This window comes from Pempheris klunzingeri, chromosome 23 (genome assembly GCF_042242105.1).
Source record: "Pempheris klunzingeri isolate RE-2024b chromosome 23, fPemKlu1.hap1, whole genome shotgun sequence".
NCBI lineage: Eukaryota > Metazoa > Chordata > Actinopteri > Acropomatiformes > Pempheridae > Pempheris > Pempheris klunzingeri.
The window spans coordinates 3,939,061-3,956,544 of record NC_092034.1 but is presented as its reverse complement, the minus strand read 5'-3'; the positions used below and the strand labels follow the sequence as shown (position 1 = coordinate 3,956,544).

Below are 17,484 nucleotides of genomic sequence, written 5' to 3'. Positions count from 1 at the left end.
TCATGCTGGAACACTGTTATCTTGCACATTTGCCAGAGACAAGCTGCAACAAAAAAACTCCCAACTAGGTGTTGCAAAAACAAGGCTTAACCAAGCACTATCCCATTTACATGGAAAACAACCAAATTAATATTGAAATGTTGAAATACCATCTCACTGAAACTCTAACTGAAACAAACGAGCACAGTAAATGATGCACCATGGATACTGACTCAGACTTGCGTGTAAGGAACAAAGCACTGCTGTCTCAGTCAAGTTCCTTTTAACTTGACTGAAATCCCACTTTCTGTCATCATAGATCATCAAATCCAAAAATCTACATCGCTGCTTTTCTTCACTCGACTTCAGTATTTTTGGACAAGCTTGTGTTGGCCGACCACATTATGCAATGCTGCGTCTTCTGATGCCCGTAGCACACGCTGGATCTGACCTGACAGACAAGATTCAATGTTCAAAATATCCACAATTCACTTCAATTTACTTCATTGCAGTTACATCCACATTTCACCAAATATGTATTTAACAGGCCAATATATCACTTTGCACAGAGCCACTTCTCTACCTAACCTCACGTGCAGTAGTGTTTCGCTTTATCAGCACTACTCAAAAGGTTTTGTTTTGTCTCGCACAATATTCCTGGACTGACTTTGTGTCAGCAGCAACTGACAAGGTCAGAGTCCTTGCTGAAACAATAAAAGTGATTGAGATTGGAGATATGAGGATTATAACGCGGAGGTTAATAACTGTGTTTACATGTGCGGAGTTTTACTGAGGCAAGCATCTGAGATGGTCTTGTTTTTATGGCACATCACATCACAATAATAAATGTTTCTGGGAACAGATCTTGATGGACACAGAAATGAGTTCAGATGACTTTAACAAAAACAAATCAAAGTACATCCATAAATGTGCTTGTTTCTGCCACAGACAGGCTCAGATTGTTATTCAAAGTGTCTGATGACATTACAGAAAGGATCCCTACAGAGAGAGACCTGTAAGATCCTTTTTGTTTAATCAGACATAGTTATAAGGCTCATTTTAAAGCTGCCAGCCTTCATTGACAAAAATGGCAACTTAACACAGTAGTTGCTGGTCTACCGCTGTCACAGTCAGTTAGTTTGTTTGTATTATTGTGTAACTTCAGAGTTTTAACGGCTACGTTTTGATCCAACACAACAACACAAACGAACCAACCGCAGCAAACTAAGACAGCAGTAGACCAGCCACTCCTGGGTTCTGCGTGCTAAAAAGGCTGTTTTTGTAAATGGAGTCTGGTGGGGTTGAATAGCGCAACACAACGGCTGGTTCTGGTTAAACAAAAAGGATCTTACATGTCTATCTCTGTAGGGATCCTTTCCATAATGCTGCCAGATGATTTGAAGAACAATCTGAGCCTGTCGGTGGCAAAAACAAGCACTTTCAGTGGATGTGCTTCATCGGGTGCAATTGCCCACGACAACCCATTCCCCGCCCATTCTCACTCTACCAGACCAATTCCAAAATGCTTTGTAACGACTGGTCATTTCAAACCCAACATATGTAAAAAAAATAGTATTTGCCAGGAAGAAGAGAAAGAAAAGCAATGATAAATCCCAAAATCCTGAACTATTTCATCTGTGGACATGATATAAAGACATGATATAAAGACATTGCATGTCTCCAGATGCTTCTTTCTTTATTATGACGTCTTCATACAGGCATCTGTATCGATATTAGTATTTGTTTAAGTGAAACGAAACTTGAAACGGAGAAACAGAAGACTGAGGTTGTAAAACAACCCCGCCCCTGGCCTAGTTTCATGCTGTTTATGTCTTTAGGAGTGACTACCATGTTGTGAAAGAGATTAAGGGTGACAGAAAGAGAGACATTAAGATACACTGGGAGAGAGAAGGAAGCGAGAGAAGTAATGAAATTGTCTGCTGTGTAGAAACGGCCTCCTCCACTACAGTTTTCCTGCTGTTTGTCTTTTGCAAAGGAACCCGAAGAGAACAATAGAGAAAGAAACACAAACAAACATATATAGGAAGGTAAATACACATTTAAAGTGAGAACCGACTCAATAATGCGCTGTTTGCTGTGTGTAAACAGCTTTATCCTGTTTTTGTTCATGGTTGGGAGACTGTATGCTGAAAATCGATAAAAGAGCAAGAGGAAAAAAACGTCCTAATAACTGAAGGTCTCGTCTATGTGACTAAACGCGAAAAGCAATAAAGGGTGATATCAATCTCCTCTTTGTCATGTGTGTGAAACCAACTGCTTCCTCAGCTGTACACAACATTTGTCTGGCCGGAAACTCCCACACCAAGCAGGTCGCTTATCAGTGACTGGCATCGAGTCGGCCACTGGTGCGTTACCTGTCACAAAACCTTTACTCGGTGCTTCTCAACGATAAACCTCTAATGAGAGACTCCTGCTTGGTTGCAGAGTGAGTAAATCGCAGTCAGATGACTGTGCTGCATGCACGCAGTGACTGGCAGTAGATCCGTGTGCCGTAAGGTATATGACGTTTTTAGATTTAGGGAACTGGCCAACTTGTTTAAAGTCACAATCTGAAAGAGCTGCGCTTGGTTCTCTTTGGCGAAACCTATGGCAGTAAGTGGTGAATGCATTGGTTTACTCACAGCAGAGACCGGCCAAAAACAGACCGCTGCTTCACACACGAGAGAGCTGAAGACTTGGATTTATTATAAGAGTGAGTCTTGTTGAGAGTCTTGCTGCGGTAGTGGGGCAACCACTGCTGGGTGATGGAAAACGCATCATTAACTGTGTGATGCTTGTGATTTTTCCCAGAAATGTCGCCATTGACACTCATTGTGCAAATCCAAGGGCTTTCATCAGTGAGCCATGGAGTCCATCACCACTGTGTTACTTCATCCGGCAATAGATAGCGACTCAGCAGACATTCATTTAAATGGTAATCTTTGTGATTATTACTAAGTAGGTGAATTAAAGTAAGTGAAACAAGAGGAAAAAGCTGACACTGTTGGAACAAATGTGAAAAAACTCACTTGCACACCAAAGAAGAGCTGTGAGTTACAAAAGATGCCGTGAGAGAAGCCATATAAGCCACATATCTTGATTTCTTCCAAACCCTCCACTGCTCCTCTGGCTTCCTCCTCCACTCATGTCTGTTCGTGTGGAGGAACCGGTGAAGACTCACATTATCACTGGCAGGCCACCTCGGCTCTGCAGCACCAGGCTGGACTGCTTTCTGTACAGCAAATGCAGTGAGGGATATTTTTTTCCTTCTGCATACAGATACACTTAATCCTCTTAACCTTCCTCCCCCTCATCTCCATTGTTGATCAGTCAAAGATATCTAAAGGCATCACTTTAGGCTTTGGGACTGCAATTTGCATTTTACATTATTTTCTGACAGAATCAACAGTTAATTGATTAAAGGCAGGTCCTGTAGAATTGGAGAAACTAGCAAGAGTAGATAACTGGAATCATCCGCCCCCTCCCTTCTGTCCTTTCTTTATTATCATTTCCCCCAAAATACATGAACATGCACTTCCTGTCTAACGTTACCGCCGGGCTGGAGTCCATGACAGTGATGAGACGACCGGCTGCCGCTGTCGTTCTGTAGAGGACTGACAGCCTCTCTCAGCTTATCAGCCTGACAAATACAAAACTCTTTTGCCACGGTCAACAAATACGACGAAAAACTGTTTCTAAAATATTGAGCCTGCTTTTAATTGCAAAATAATCAGTAGTTACAGCCTTGTTTAACTCACTGGAACATTGTTTTACAGGCAAAGTGCTTCCTGACTTTGGCACAAAGAACCTTATCAGTGCAGACGTGTGCAAGAACTAAGGTCACATTTTCCATTGGGCTTAACTCGAGCATCAATTGCTGGTCTGGGCAGATTTCAGAAAGGGAAAAAAGAAAAACAAGACATAGTAGAAGTAGGTAGGTTGCTAATGCAGCGGTGTTTGGTTTATTTTAAGACAAATATGCAAGGAACCCTTCAAAAGACCCGTGAAATTGGTGGTGTTATCACTCTGGGGCTGGTGCCGCTTTCCGAGAATGACAAACATCTTAAACTAAACTGCTCCCTTTGACGAAGCCTCACCAGGAAGAACAGCAAAGCTAATTAAAAAAAAAAAAAAAAAAAAGCTTTGTGTACATTCCTTTTTCTCCAAATCAACATACTAATCTGGCTTTCAACATAGTCTGAGTTACTTATTAATCATCGAGCCAGCTTTAAGGAGCTACATTAGCCATTAAACACACAAACAGGCAAGTTTTTCGTCTCCATCTTTGGTACACATGCACTCAACCGGCTGCTCCGGTTTTTCTGCACTACACTTCCCATAAGTCACATTTACAAGTACACCAAAACTGAACACACACACACACACACAGAGTGAGGAATGAGTATCCCCTTAGCCCAGATTAGTGGTGATAAGAGTTTGTCACTGTAGCTCAAAGAACTACACACTGCTGACACACACACACACACACACACACACACACACACTGCTGGTCCAGACCTGTCGGGGTCGGGCAGCATATTAAAGTATTGGGTTGCAGCTACTGCTAATCTGCAGAAGAAACGCTCCTTCATGTGCATACTTGTCCCTCTTTCACTCTCCTTCTTTTCCTCTCTCAATCCCCTCTTTCAGTGCTCCTCCTGTTCCCTTTTTTTTTTTTTTCCATACTCGTCCACTCTGACTCTCCTCTGTGTTTGCCCAACTTTTTTATCCTCATTCCTCTTCTTCTCTTGTTTCCCATAATTGTCCATCATCTTTCGCTCTCCGGTTCTCTCTTTTTTTCCCACCAACTTGATGGTTTGTGGCACAGCAGTCTCACTCATTCTGCGTGCTTGGACACTCACATTCACTCTCTACAAATGACTGATCGGTTGTCGTCGCAACATTTCTCAAAGGATATTTTAACATTTGAACTGAGGCTATAAATAATGGGAATAATGCTCTCGATCCATCACTGATGTTTCATCACATGAACATGATGATCACCTCTTAAATCATGTCTCACAGCCACCACATATCTGGTGTTTTGAATGGGCACGCCACCAATCTTTTCATAATTCTATCATATCTCAAAAAAGGCTTGAGACCCCATAGAGTCATGATGTCGGCAGGGGATGGAAATAACGTGTAACCAGCAGTTTGGTCCAGAGCGAAATATCTCAACAACTGTTGGATGAGTTACCATGGATTTTATATGACATTCATAGTTCCCAGAAGGTGTATCCAACTCTTTTCTTCTATAGCGTCATCATGAGGTTGCCATTTAAGTTACTGTTTGAGACTTTCATTTTGATCCCAGCCAGAGTGCACCTTTACCTTTAGAGGTAAAAAAACCTGTGACATCAGTGTTTGTGGCTGTCGCCTCAAGTGCAGCATCAGTAGAAGTGGATACGACATGCCATAGATGAATTTTTCAGGATTTACTTAAACCGTATCATCGTACTCTCTATCTCTATCCCCCACAGTAACCTTTCACTTTTCCCACCATTTCTCTTATTTCTGCCGACTTCTTTTAGCTTTTGGCCGGACAAAGTATGACGTGAAGAAATCGGACTATTTTAGTCTCCGGCTGTTGTTCTAAACTGGGTAAAAGAGGAGAGTTCAGGGTTTATTTGTTGTTGGTGTTATTGCAGCTGGAAGGGTTTTTATACGGGTGTTTCAGGCTGCCCTGAAACCCAGACAAACACACTCAAAGTGCCCTCGTGTCAGTCAAGCCTATATATGCACACACATGAGGTCACGCTGACAGTGAACTTGGACTTTGAGGTTGTCACATCAGAGGCTGAATGCTGATTTATTGGAAACAAAAGCGTACAACTAAACGAGGGCTGGAGTCTAGTCTTTCACCGTAAAACGCCATGTGACAGCTGATAAAGCCCTCGTTAAGGGCAAAGCCCACAAACACATAAACAAAACCTACTTCCAGGTGGCAGAAAGTGGACCCAGGGGCCAAATACTGAAGACTTTCCTGCAGGATCATGCCTGGTGTCATTGCATTACACTTTGACCAAACTGCATTTGCAAATGTCAATTCACGAAGGCAAAAGATGCAACTGATTGAGACCGAGCGTGAAATCTATGATGCTTCTAATTCTAATTAAGTCTAAATAATGATATTGTTCGCTTACCTATCATGCTTGCAAAGAGATAGAAGTCTTAGATAAAGGCAGATGTCAAGGGGTAAGTAAAGCTGCAGGAGCCCCTGAGAGATGTTATCAGCGGTCATCTTGGTGCCCCCACAGGCGTGCATGCCATTCAGCCCAGCTTATGATCTTTTCAGCCATCCTATATGGTCTCTTTTAAATGAGAAACGTCTCAGGAATAATCACTAAGATTAAGTGAAATCCCGAAACAAGAGGTGAATAATAATAACAGGGAGTGCCCGGGCTTGAACTAGAGGTACAAGACCTCAAGGAAAAGATCATTTGCAGGGAATGTGGAGAAGAATGTAGTCGCACATATATATCCTGTGAAAGTGCTGGGACTTCTACAGCTTTTGACGAGAGACGTCTGACTCGTTTGAGTATATAGGTCCCATCTGTCCTGGGAGTGCGTTTTGGCAGACTGAAAAGAAGGTAGATTTGCTAAAACTCCTGCCGACTACAGCCAAATATTTACTCTGCTCTCTGTAGCCAAGAAAGACTGAATAATGACCTGCGTAACCAAAACTCCACTGTCTCATAAACATGGCAGTCAGTAGTTGGAATTAGAATCCACTGAATTGGGGGACAGAAAATAACGATGAGGCTGCAAGACGCAAAGGCTGCAAAGTTAGAAGGTTGGTGGTCAACTTGGCTTAAGACAAATGCTCAGCCTCACCTGCCTGTAGATTAAAATGGGAATTAGTGACATGCTGAGTAATTGCTGCCAGCAGTTATTGTTTGAGTCATTTAGATAAAAGATTAACACATTTGTGTGCTTATTATTTAGTTTTTTGCTGTTTTCTTTCATTTTTCAAACCATAAAAACCCAGCCTCACAGAAGTTGGTGAAATAACCAGGAAATGTAACCTATTGATTCACGTCCGTGGACACGAAATACTATTATAATGTTAGCATACTGAATTTCTTCATACAGCATCTAGATGCCGTGTTTCATATATTTGACAGATATATCTGTTTACAACCTTACTTTGTACAATGCTAGCTTAAATATCTGACATAAACAGATTTAATCTTTCTTAAAACAGGTCATCTAGTGTTATCATATAGTCGATAGATATATCTTTTTACAATCCTACTTTGCAAACATTGCTAATCAGCAAAGATGATGCCTTAGACACTGTTCCTCATGACACGTTTTTTGTAATATGTTATTGGGTGGTTAAAGTATGATAATCTGTCTCTGTCTCTCTACGTTCTGTCGGCTGACTCAGCCAGCTGATATTAGCTCTATTACAGACACTGTGGCCAATATCCTGCTATACTTTTGTTGTCAGACAGGTCGTGTGAGAGAATGATTGACTTCAGATGGTATGAATGACTGAATAGTTTGAAAAACAAGTCAAAGAGAGGCAAAACATAATATTTCCAAACTCGTAAGAGTTGAGGAGACATATCTAACATGAGGAGACGTGATTTACAAAACATCCAACGAAAGAGTTATAAACTTATACAGCTCTCAGGCCATGCCATAAAAATACTTTGAAAAACATCGTATGCAGCTGTGACATGTTGTCTGTGCAGCATGCATACATAGCAGCTCCAGCTCGTTTGCAGGGACTCAAACTGTCTCGACCTCCGACACGTGGTAACTCTTTCAGAGTTTCAGCCCGCAGACAGACTCGAGCTGCGGTGGAAGTTGATGCGTGTTCGCTTGGACTTCTGTATGTCCTCTACATTTTCCTGCCTGGTCTGACGTTGTTAAGCAACCTGCTGCGTCGTCCTTTGATTTCCTTCGTCATTCATCTGATTTCCCTCTTTCCAAAGACAACAGTTTAGTTTAAAGTAAGCAGAGATCATTTGATGTCATTACATTATTGGATCTCCTCGTATACACATGCTATAAATACCCCATTCTCATAAATGGAAAAGTCATAATGTTGATATCAGTGCGTGCTGTTGCCATTAGCGTGCTGCTACAACAAACTAAAGCCTCTATTACCTGGGATTGTCCCATGATGTTAGCCGTATTTGACATTTCATTAAAAGGGCAGAATAATGACTTAATGACTTCCAGCTGCGATCATCCAAATGAGGCACAACATCTTCACTGAAACCACCTGTTTCTGCATAGTTAGAAGTGCAATAACTACTGTGATCTAATCAATCATTTAAATACTCATTCACGTTCGTTCGTGTGCTGCTGAGAACATCTATTTCTGTTTTATCTGTAATTTATTGAGCCAGGTTGAGTGTTTTCTTATCTTTATGGGAAGCTCCTTCTGGAAATGTCCTCCCATCAGACCCACTTATCCTTAAAGGTTCACGGGGGTCCAGCTGACACTGGGCGGGAGGCCGGGTGCAGATTGCCAGTCAATCACAGGGTTGACACACGCAGACAGACAATAATTCACACTCAGACCTGCGGCAATTTAAAGTTGCCAATGTGCCTAACTTTTGAAAAATAAAGATCCTCACTCCTTGAGTCTTTGTAATTAGCTCCAAGGAAAATTCTTTCACTCAGTATATTGATATCTACATATAATGTGTTCTAAATACAAACCAGAATCAAACTGCAAGTAAGAAAACACTGCAAATGGACCACAGCTCCACAGAAGTCTGAGCTCTGTTCACTCCTGGTATTAACACATGTACGTCTCATCTCCCTGCTCTGTGTGCAACTAAACACTTACATCATTTGTAGGAACATTTCTAAACATCCACACAGTTAACTGCTGTTGTGGAGCGCAGAGGAAGGTTTTGGTGAGCAGGCGTATGGAGAGCAGAGATGTGGGGTGTCAGATCGACGGGACAGAGACAGTAAGGATTTAAAATTCACTCGGCACTCGTGCTGATTAACAGAGCTCAGCAGGCAGACATGTCTCTCTACTGGAAACATCTCTAAATGCACAGCAGGCTGCAGGTTCTGCAGATGATTTTTATAAAACTCTATTAGTTCTGCTTAGTTTAGCTTAGGCAGAGGACATCAGTTGAGTAAGCATCCCTTCATGTGGCCCAGCACACACGCGTGTACCCACTGCTGAAAGAATGCGCTCATATGTGACCCCAGCTACCTCCAAATGTGTTCTTATGTCAGCGCGTCTTCATCACACCTGCACTCAGAGCTGCCCGCTTGTGATCACATCAGGAGAGACATATGGTAACGCAGCAGGTCTGAGCCGGGCCTGTGAGGAGCGTAACTCTCTTCTGTGGCATCTACAGCTGATTTCACTCTTTAGCCATCCAGTAGTTTCCCATGTGAGCTTTTAGGGCGCTAAAGACAGCCGACATGTTGAACTTGTATATTAAAAACATGTTGTTCTCCCTGACAGAGGCCTGAAAGCTCACAGTGGGCCCGAACGTCTGAACTCCCCCACAGTATCCCTTGTTTTTTTTTTTGCTGCAGCCACATGCAGAGCAGAAAATCTGTTGGCAATTTACTCTTGTTCTTTAAGTGTGTGTGGGTGTGCGTGTGGGTAATTTTCTGCTTTCAGGACTTGAGGAACGTGAGGCCGAGACAGGCACGCTACGCCTAGCGAGACGAGCTAGCGCGGCCGGGGCAACACTCTGTACTTTACTGTATTAGGATCCCCTTAGAGTATATAGGGTATACACAAGTGGGGGGCCTCAGTGCTTGCATTCGCACAGACCCACACACTCACGCACACACGCCAAACCCCAGAGCGATCATGTCCAATTTGCAGGTTGGGTTGAGTGTTCGTGCAGGAGAAACAGGTCCATTGCCAAGAATAACACCACAGTTATAGCAGGATGACCATTAAAAACAGAGGTGAAATTAATCATATTCAGGATTTTGTGCCATTTTAGCAAATTAATCAGGGAGATTTATGCCACAGGGGGCTCGGTGCCTTGCTTCGGGGCTCTCTAGACAGGCCACATTACTCGTAACAGGTGATTTAACGTGACCTTTCGGTTAAAAGGTGAATGGATGAAGAGGAAAGTACAGATAGAAAGGAGGAGTGACATTGAGAAAAATATAAGAATAGGAGGGAATGAGAAAGAGGAGGGGAAGGAGGTGAAAGGTAAGCATGCAGAGAGGGTAAGACTAAAGGACTAAGAGTTGGGATTTATGGATAAAGAAAGACGTATATATAATCAAAAATATATGGAAAGGAGCGACAAAACGTTGATTTACAAAGTGTGGAAGACAAAAACAAGAAGCAACAGTCAGGTCAGAAAGCATTAGTGTGTGAGTGTGAGAGTATGTTTGCATGTGTGTGTGTGTGTGTGTGTGTGTGTGTGTGTATCTGGGGAGATGAAACAGAGGCCGCCTGCTGGAGGGAGGGTTGGGGGGAGGGGGATGACATAGAGGAGCAGGAGAAATAAAACAGAGACAGAATGGAGAGGAGATGTGCACTTTCTAAGGAGAAACCAGGGAACATTTATACTTTATTACTGTGACGATGGAAGGTGGCAGGAGGAGGAGGAGGAGGAGGAGGAGGAGGCGGTGATACCAGAGAAGAGAAGGCAAAACAAGAAGTGGCCTGTATTCCCACTTGTAGCCAAACTCTAACTCAGTTCTACCCTCGAGTTTGACGACGATCACATTTTCTCACTGAAAAAAAAAACTGGACTGGAGAGAGTTTGAAATGCCCCCATCTGTAGTAAAGTAACTGAGAGTGATGTTGACAGAGAAGACTGTCCTAGAGGGGTGAAGCTGCTCACTTCTGCGAGAGAGTGAAAAAATTAAATTGCAAAAGCTCCTATTGTGCTCGGTGAATCTTATTCACACAATAGATGTGTAGTTAAGACTCACTTGTGAATGAATGAATGAAACTTGTGGAGATTTCATGTTTATGTGCTGGATTTTATTCACCTGTTAGCAGCAGGTATGACTGAAACACCTGAGCTCGATAACTAGCAGGGATGTCCACTGACTTTTGGCCATACGGTGTATATACTATAGGATTTGACAAAGGAGAAACTGAATCTCTTTGTGGAGGAGCTGCAGAGCAAAGTAGACATACAGAAGTATGTTATTCATTCTTTTACTCTCCCTGAGAGCAAACTTAGCATTTACTTCATATCTTTTTGCACTTTATTTACCTCATTCTGATTCTCCATACTGTTGTAAATGTCCCTGTCGTGGGACTAATAATGTCTCATCTTATCTTAATTTTACTTTTCCTTTAGGTCTCTCCACTGTTTTCCTCTTTTACATGAAGTCTTTCCCTTTTTTCCCCCCCGAGTCAAAGGTCTAAAACTGTCGGAGGAGTGTGCCGTAAATAAAAGCTGAAAGGCCATCTGAGTCAAATTTGTGATTTGGGGTTGGATAAATAAAATTGAGTTAACAATAAAAGAAATTACAACCAGGTTTGTTACAACCGTTTCAGTCTGTGGAACCAGTGTTGAACCAGTGTTATTCATCCATCTCTGCAGAGAAACTTCACACTCACACACACACTCAAAACTTCTATAAACACTTTAAACGCCACGACTGTGCCCTGTACAAGAGGACATTTTATTAACGTTTTCACACTTTCTTTCAGGTGACAGAGAACATCATCTCCAAACAAACCTTCATAGGTGAGTATCTACACACACACACACACACACACAGACACACACACACACACAGACCAGCATGCAACAAATGCTATGTTTGACATTCCTTCATTTCCTCTCTCCCCCAGAGGCAAGATCCATGCCTCGCCCTTTCAACAACTCGGGGTCAAAGTTCATGACCTCGGTGGCCCAGAGGCCTTCCGCCCACTTGACCCTCAGAGACACCAGCTCTCAAGGTGAGACAGTTGTGTGTCTGCGGTTGGGCTGAGATTATTACTTTGGGTTAAAGGTTTCAGGAAGTGGGCAGAGTGATATTTCTGTGTGTCGGTGTGTGTCATTAACGTTAAGGTTGGAGGAAGATTTATGACTGAAGCAATAAAACCCTAAAAGACACTTAGCAGTATTTATTCCTTGCTGCAGATGATAACATTAAGGTGCCAACAGAAAAGAGCAGGGGTGAGATGTTAGGTGCAGCAGTGCTCAGTGAATAGTGAATAAGACCTTTTCTTTTGCTGGAAAAAAGATAATTAGACTCAAACTGTGATGCATTAAAGTCTGAATAGCTGTTGTTCACGGTAACTCACAAAGGAGACGAAAAAATCCCTGAAAATCTTTCTTTTAAACTGCCCTGTCATTTTTTTTGTCCCGCATAAAACTCATGATCTCTTAGACTGCTTAATTGTGTCCCTCAGTCTTCCCTTACTGTGCAAGCTTAAGGAACATGCTGCTTAAATATACCTTAAACTGACTAGGTAAACCCCTTAATCCCTTAATAAAGGTGGGCTAAGAAGAATAAGCAACATTAAGACTTGATGTATTAGGGATCAAATTCATTTGTTTTATCCATTAAAGTTACTTTTTCTGTGCACATTACACTTTAATCTCATATGAAGCATCTGACTGTGCATTGGAGCCTTCGGCTTCCTTCTGCCTGACCGATTGTTCTTCGAATAAACCATTTCCTGCACGCTGGAGACTCTTCAGCTGTCAGCTTAATCAGTGAGGTGTATAAATATATGCAGCAGCAAAACAGACATATTAAGTCAGGGTCAGAGATAAGAATAATGGTAAGCGTGTGTGTGAATTTAAAGCTGGAATGTGTTTCTGTGTGTGTGTGTGTGTGTGTGTGTGTGTGTGTGTTCTCCAGTCCTTTGTATCATTTCATCTGAGACTGGCGTGCAAGCTGAGGGGTGTTGACAATCTGGCACAGGCCGCCTGATGTTATTTCGATTGAGGTGACAAAGGGCAGGGATGGTGTTTTGTGTGTGTGTGTGTGTGTGTGTGTGTGTGTGTGTGTGTGTGTGTGTGTGTGTGTGTGTGTGTGTGTGTGTGTGTGGAGGGGAAGAGGGAAGAGAGGGTGACGTTCACACATTCAGCCTGGATTTCTCATAAGGAAGTAAAGCAGTAAGAGACTTCGAGGGTTGACCTTTGATGTTTTTTCTAATAAACTAGTGTGAATGTGAAGGAAACAACAGTGTTAGCCAAGCCAGAGCATTACCACACACACACACACACACACACACACACACACACCTTTAAATTCCACATTTGACACAGACGTAGCTACGAGCCATTACCATACTACAGCGGGAATATCTGCATTTGAAATATGCACATGAAGGATGAAGACATTCATTAGGGAGACAGGAAATGATGCACGGCCGCCCGCACAGGAAAAGATGCTCGTTGAATGTGGAAGGAAGGACTCAGACTTGGTGGCTACTGGCTAATGGCAATCTGGCTCTGAGCCGTCTGGCAGACGAGCTGGTGGTGTGTTTTAAAAAAAAAAAAAAAAAAAAGAAGATGAGCCGCCATCTTAGTGTTTAAAGACACGTGGAATGTTAACTGTCTGCCTGTGAAGATCATATTAAACAGGACACATCATACAGACTTAGGATCAACAGGTCAACTACGCTGAATCGATGTGCAAAGTATGTTAGACCAGCATTTCCCAAAGCTCTCCTGGAGCACTTAGAGCTCTTCCTGCTGCAACACGTCTCCCTCTATTCCCTCCTATCTCCAAGTGAAAATATAATGTGCTTCCAGTTTACGTGCCACACGATAGGAAGAATTCCTATCATGCTTCAAGTACAGTAGTTTGCAAGGTTATGACCGCCACGTGCACGCAACACAGCCCCAAATCTTCTTCCTCACTTTTTCCACTATAAAATTCTGCGAACGCTGATTCATGTCTCTCACAGAGACAAAACAAATCGTAAACCTTCCCTGTAGTAATCAGAGGCTCACCGGTCACGGTGCAGCTCATCCTTCCTACTTTCTAACCACTCTTTTCTCCCTCTCACCTGCAGGGTTCCCTCCCTATCCAATCCCCGCGCCGGACCTCCACCAGTCCTGTCGCCATGTGGTCCGCTCATGGGCCAATCAGAGCTTTGGAGCTCACCTGCACAACATGACCCTGTCCAATGGAAAGCTGCGGGTGCCTCAGGATGGGCGGTACTACCTGTACTCACAGGTGACCATAACGAACGTTCTGTACTGTTCAGTTCAGAGCAAAACTGAACTTTTTGGTTTTTACTTTGTTTTCCTTTCCATAAAAGCACAACAAAGCCAACAGAAATGTATATTGTCTATGATAGAAATGACTGTTTTAGTTGCAAATATTTTAGTGTTGTTGGGTTTTTTCATGACTTTTAAAGTGGTAGTTGACATGACTGCATCCGAGGGTTCATAAAAGTTATAAATTCAAAGGAATTTAGTGTATAATCATGTCAAATAAAGAAAAGCTATCATTTCTCACATTGGTAATCCTCACACATTAGATATAATTGGATTTTTTTTTTTTTAAACTTAGTTGATCATTTAGAATAATCGATGTTTAAAGTTGCTGAAAAGTGCCTCTCAGTGTCTTACACCAAGTGGAACAATAGTAATCCAGTATTTTCACCTCTGCTCTCTCCTGCCTTCAGGTGTATTTTCGTTATCCGTCCCCAGCGGCCAGCGACGGAGACCAGCGCAGCGTCAGCCACCAGCTGGTGCAGTGTGTCTACAAGAAAACGTCCTACCCCAGCCCCATACAGGTACACTGTCCCATCTCAGCGGAAACAATATGGACCCGATGATTGATGCAAACTGTTAAATATCATTCTTACCGTCTTTTTCCTGTCTGTGCAGCTACTGAAGGGGGTGGGAACAAAATGCTGGGCTCCTGATGCCGAGTACGCCCTCCACTCCGTCTACCAAGGAGGGCTGTTTGAGCTGAGGGCCGGCGACGAGCTCTTCGTCTCCGTCTCCTCCCCAACCATGGTCAACGCAGACGACTCCTCCAGCTACTTCGGTGCCTTCCGCCTGGACCTCTGAGACAAAGGGATGGAAAAGGACAAGATGGGACGGCGGATGGATGAATGGGTGGGCTGGAGACTTTTGAATATCGGTTGATTGGAAAATGGGTCGTTTAGACGGAGCTGCGGGATGCTGGCCTGGATCTTGGATCCTTAATGTTTGCTTGGACGGACACATTGAAGAATGGAAGGATTGGGGTTTGAAGGCTTGGCTAGAGGGGAACGCTGCAAGAGGATGGAGTCAAAGGGAAAAGAAAGCGGATTTGTCTTCCTAACTCTCCATTAAGTGAAACCTAATCGTCGAGAGCAAGATATACAAAGATACACGTGCAATCACACAAAAATAAATGTGAGGATATCGATTTTCTGTTGATTCTTGGGGAAGGAAATTGCCTTTTGGATGTCAAAAAAAGACAAGCAAACCCCAGAAAAACATTTAAAACCACGAGCTCTTCCTGTGAGAAGAGAATCACCCAAAAAATGAAGCCACCCTGCTGCCTGTATCCCAAATTAGCACACGAATCTCGGTGTATCTCGCGCGTCAACGGCCTTTTGTGGGAAGCAATCGGACCCTCGGATTTGGATTCAAGACCGAAGAATGTACTCACAATAAAAAAAACTGAATCCTCTGCATCAAAGATGTGAGGAAGGATGGTGGAATGGTAGCAGAAGCAAGTCAAGCGATCAAACCAAAGCAAAACAAATTTGTGGAATATAACTTTTATTTTTAAAATGTGCCATGAGAGAACTGTACATATGAATAGCTGAGAATGAGATTTAGACAATGCACTGTGTTGATTTAAAGGTAATTCATATGTATTTTACCTTGACTGGACTTAAACCACTTGGACCTTGCTGAGGACTATGTACCCGCAACACTAGAAGTGTGGATTTTATGCAAAGACATTTTTAGAGGAGGATAAGAAGAAGTGCTTTTTGTACTGGATGTAGTAACAAGACTGTGAGAAGCAACACAGAGTGCCTCTTTGACAAAAGGAGTCTGCAAGGAAAGGAGGACTGAAAACAAGGAGGGGAACGTGGGAGAAATCTTGTAAATACCAATAAGAATGAGCCCAGCAGATGAGGATGAAAGGAAAGAGAGAAAGAGGATGAAAGAGGGTGGTATGCAGCCCGACCAGTCTGTGTTGTTGTCCTCTCTCTCTTTTGCTTTCTCTCGCGATCTTTCTCCTCCTTTTCCTGTAAAGAATCGTATCTATCTGGCCTTTCTTGTTTACCCTGTGAAGCTGCTTTCAGTTTTATTTTTAGGAACAACACACACACACACAATACAATATTCACAGAGCATGGTTTCGGTGATTTTCAGATCAAAAGAAGAAGGTGGGTGGGGCTTTTTTTTTGTTGTTTCCACAGTATTTGAAGGGCAGTGTCACACTGGACACATGGATGTCACATTTAGCCAAAGTTAACTTTGACTGCTTTTATTTTGTAAATCACCAAAACTATTTGCTTTTTGGTTTTTTATCACAAATGAAAAAAAATGAAAGTTGCCGCAAATATTAACGTCCACTGGAGAATTAAGGGCACACAAAAACACCCAAACAACATCTGGATAATAAAAGCGGATGATCTGAAACTGGGACAGACTTCATTTACTTTGGCACAGAAACTATGATTAACATTGAAGAAATAGTTTGACATTCGGGGGAAAGATGGTTATTCGCCTTCTTGGCAAGGATCAGGGCTTTGATCGCACCCTCAAGTCAAGTCAAGTCAAATTTTATTTACATAGCTCATAATCACAAATCACCATGTGCCTGTGGGGGCTTTACAGTATGACTCCCTCCATCCTCACACCCTTGATCCAGATAAAGAAAAATACGGTGTCTGTCTGTTAATTATGAAGCTAAAGCCAGGAGACAGTTAGTTTAGCTTCGCACCTTGACTAGAAGCAGGGGGAGGATGTTGTCTCTTTTGGCCAGACTGCAGCACGTTGTCCTGGTTCAGCTCAGCTTCATATATAACAGACAGTTAACACTATGGTATTAAACGTCTTTATAAGTCAGGAAATAAGCACATTTCCCAAAATGTCAAACTGCATATGCAACCACCAGATACGTTTCAACATTATAGTAATCATCCAGCAGATATGGGTTCGTTTACAAAACCACAAGCAAACATTTTGACACTATGTGCCAACTGGAAACATCCATAATATCCAAATGTGGAGCACAGCGTGCCCCAGCAGAACAGTTTGTCTAGCAGCCAAAGAAAAGGTGAATTTAAGGTAAATATAGACATAAACCATGTGTAGACTTAACCCCTCTGCGTTCTTTACTCTGGCATGTACATGCACATGTATGCACATAAAGGAGAGACACACACACACACACACACACACACACACACACACAGGCAGGCCAGTCTGTGCTCCTCAGACACACACATCATCCAGTGTAACATCTAATGTAAAGATAAAACACACTCTGACTCACACTCATTTATCCACACTGTCTAGCCTCCCCGTGCCATCTGGTAGTTGTCAGTGATCAGGCAGAGGCATGCAGTGTGTGTGTGTGTGTGTGTGTGTGTGTGTGTGTGTG

At 42.7% G+C, this 17,484-nt stretch overlaps 1 protein-coding gene across 1 annotated transcript in view; it reads left to right on the top strand.

Moving 5' to 3' along the window:
- Window positions 1-15,055, top strand: part of tnfsf10l (TNF superfamily member 10, like) — a 52,882-nt gene extending 37,827 nt beyond the window's left edge. The window contains exons 3-7 of the mRNA XM_070855090.1: window positions 11,609-11,645; window positions 11,753-11,860; window positions 13,934-14,097; window positions 14,552-14,662; window positions 14,757-15,055. Of these exons, the coding sequence (XP_070711191.1) occupies window positions 11,609-11,645; window positions 11,753-11,860; window positions 13,934-14,097; window positions 14,552-14,662; window positions 14,757-14,942 (606 nt within the window). The 3' untranslated portion in view covers window positions 14,943-15,055. The remainder of the gene's footprint in view (window positions 1-11,608; window positions 11,646-11,752; window positions 11,861-13,933; window positions 14,098-14,551; window positions 14,663-14,756) is intronic.
- Window positions 15,056-17,484: the final 2,429 nt, after the last annotated feature.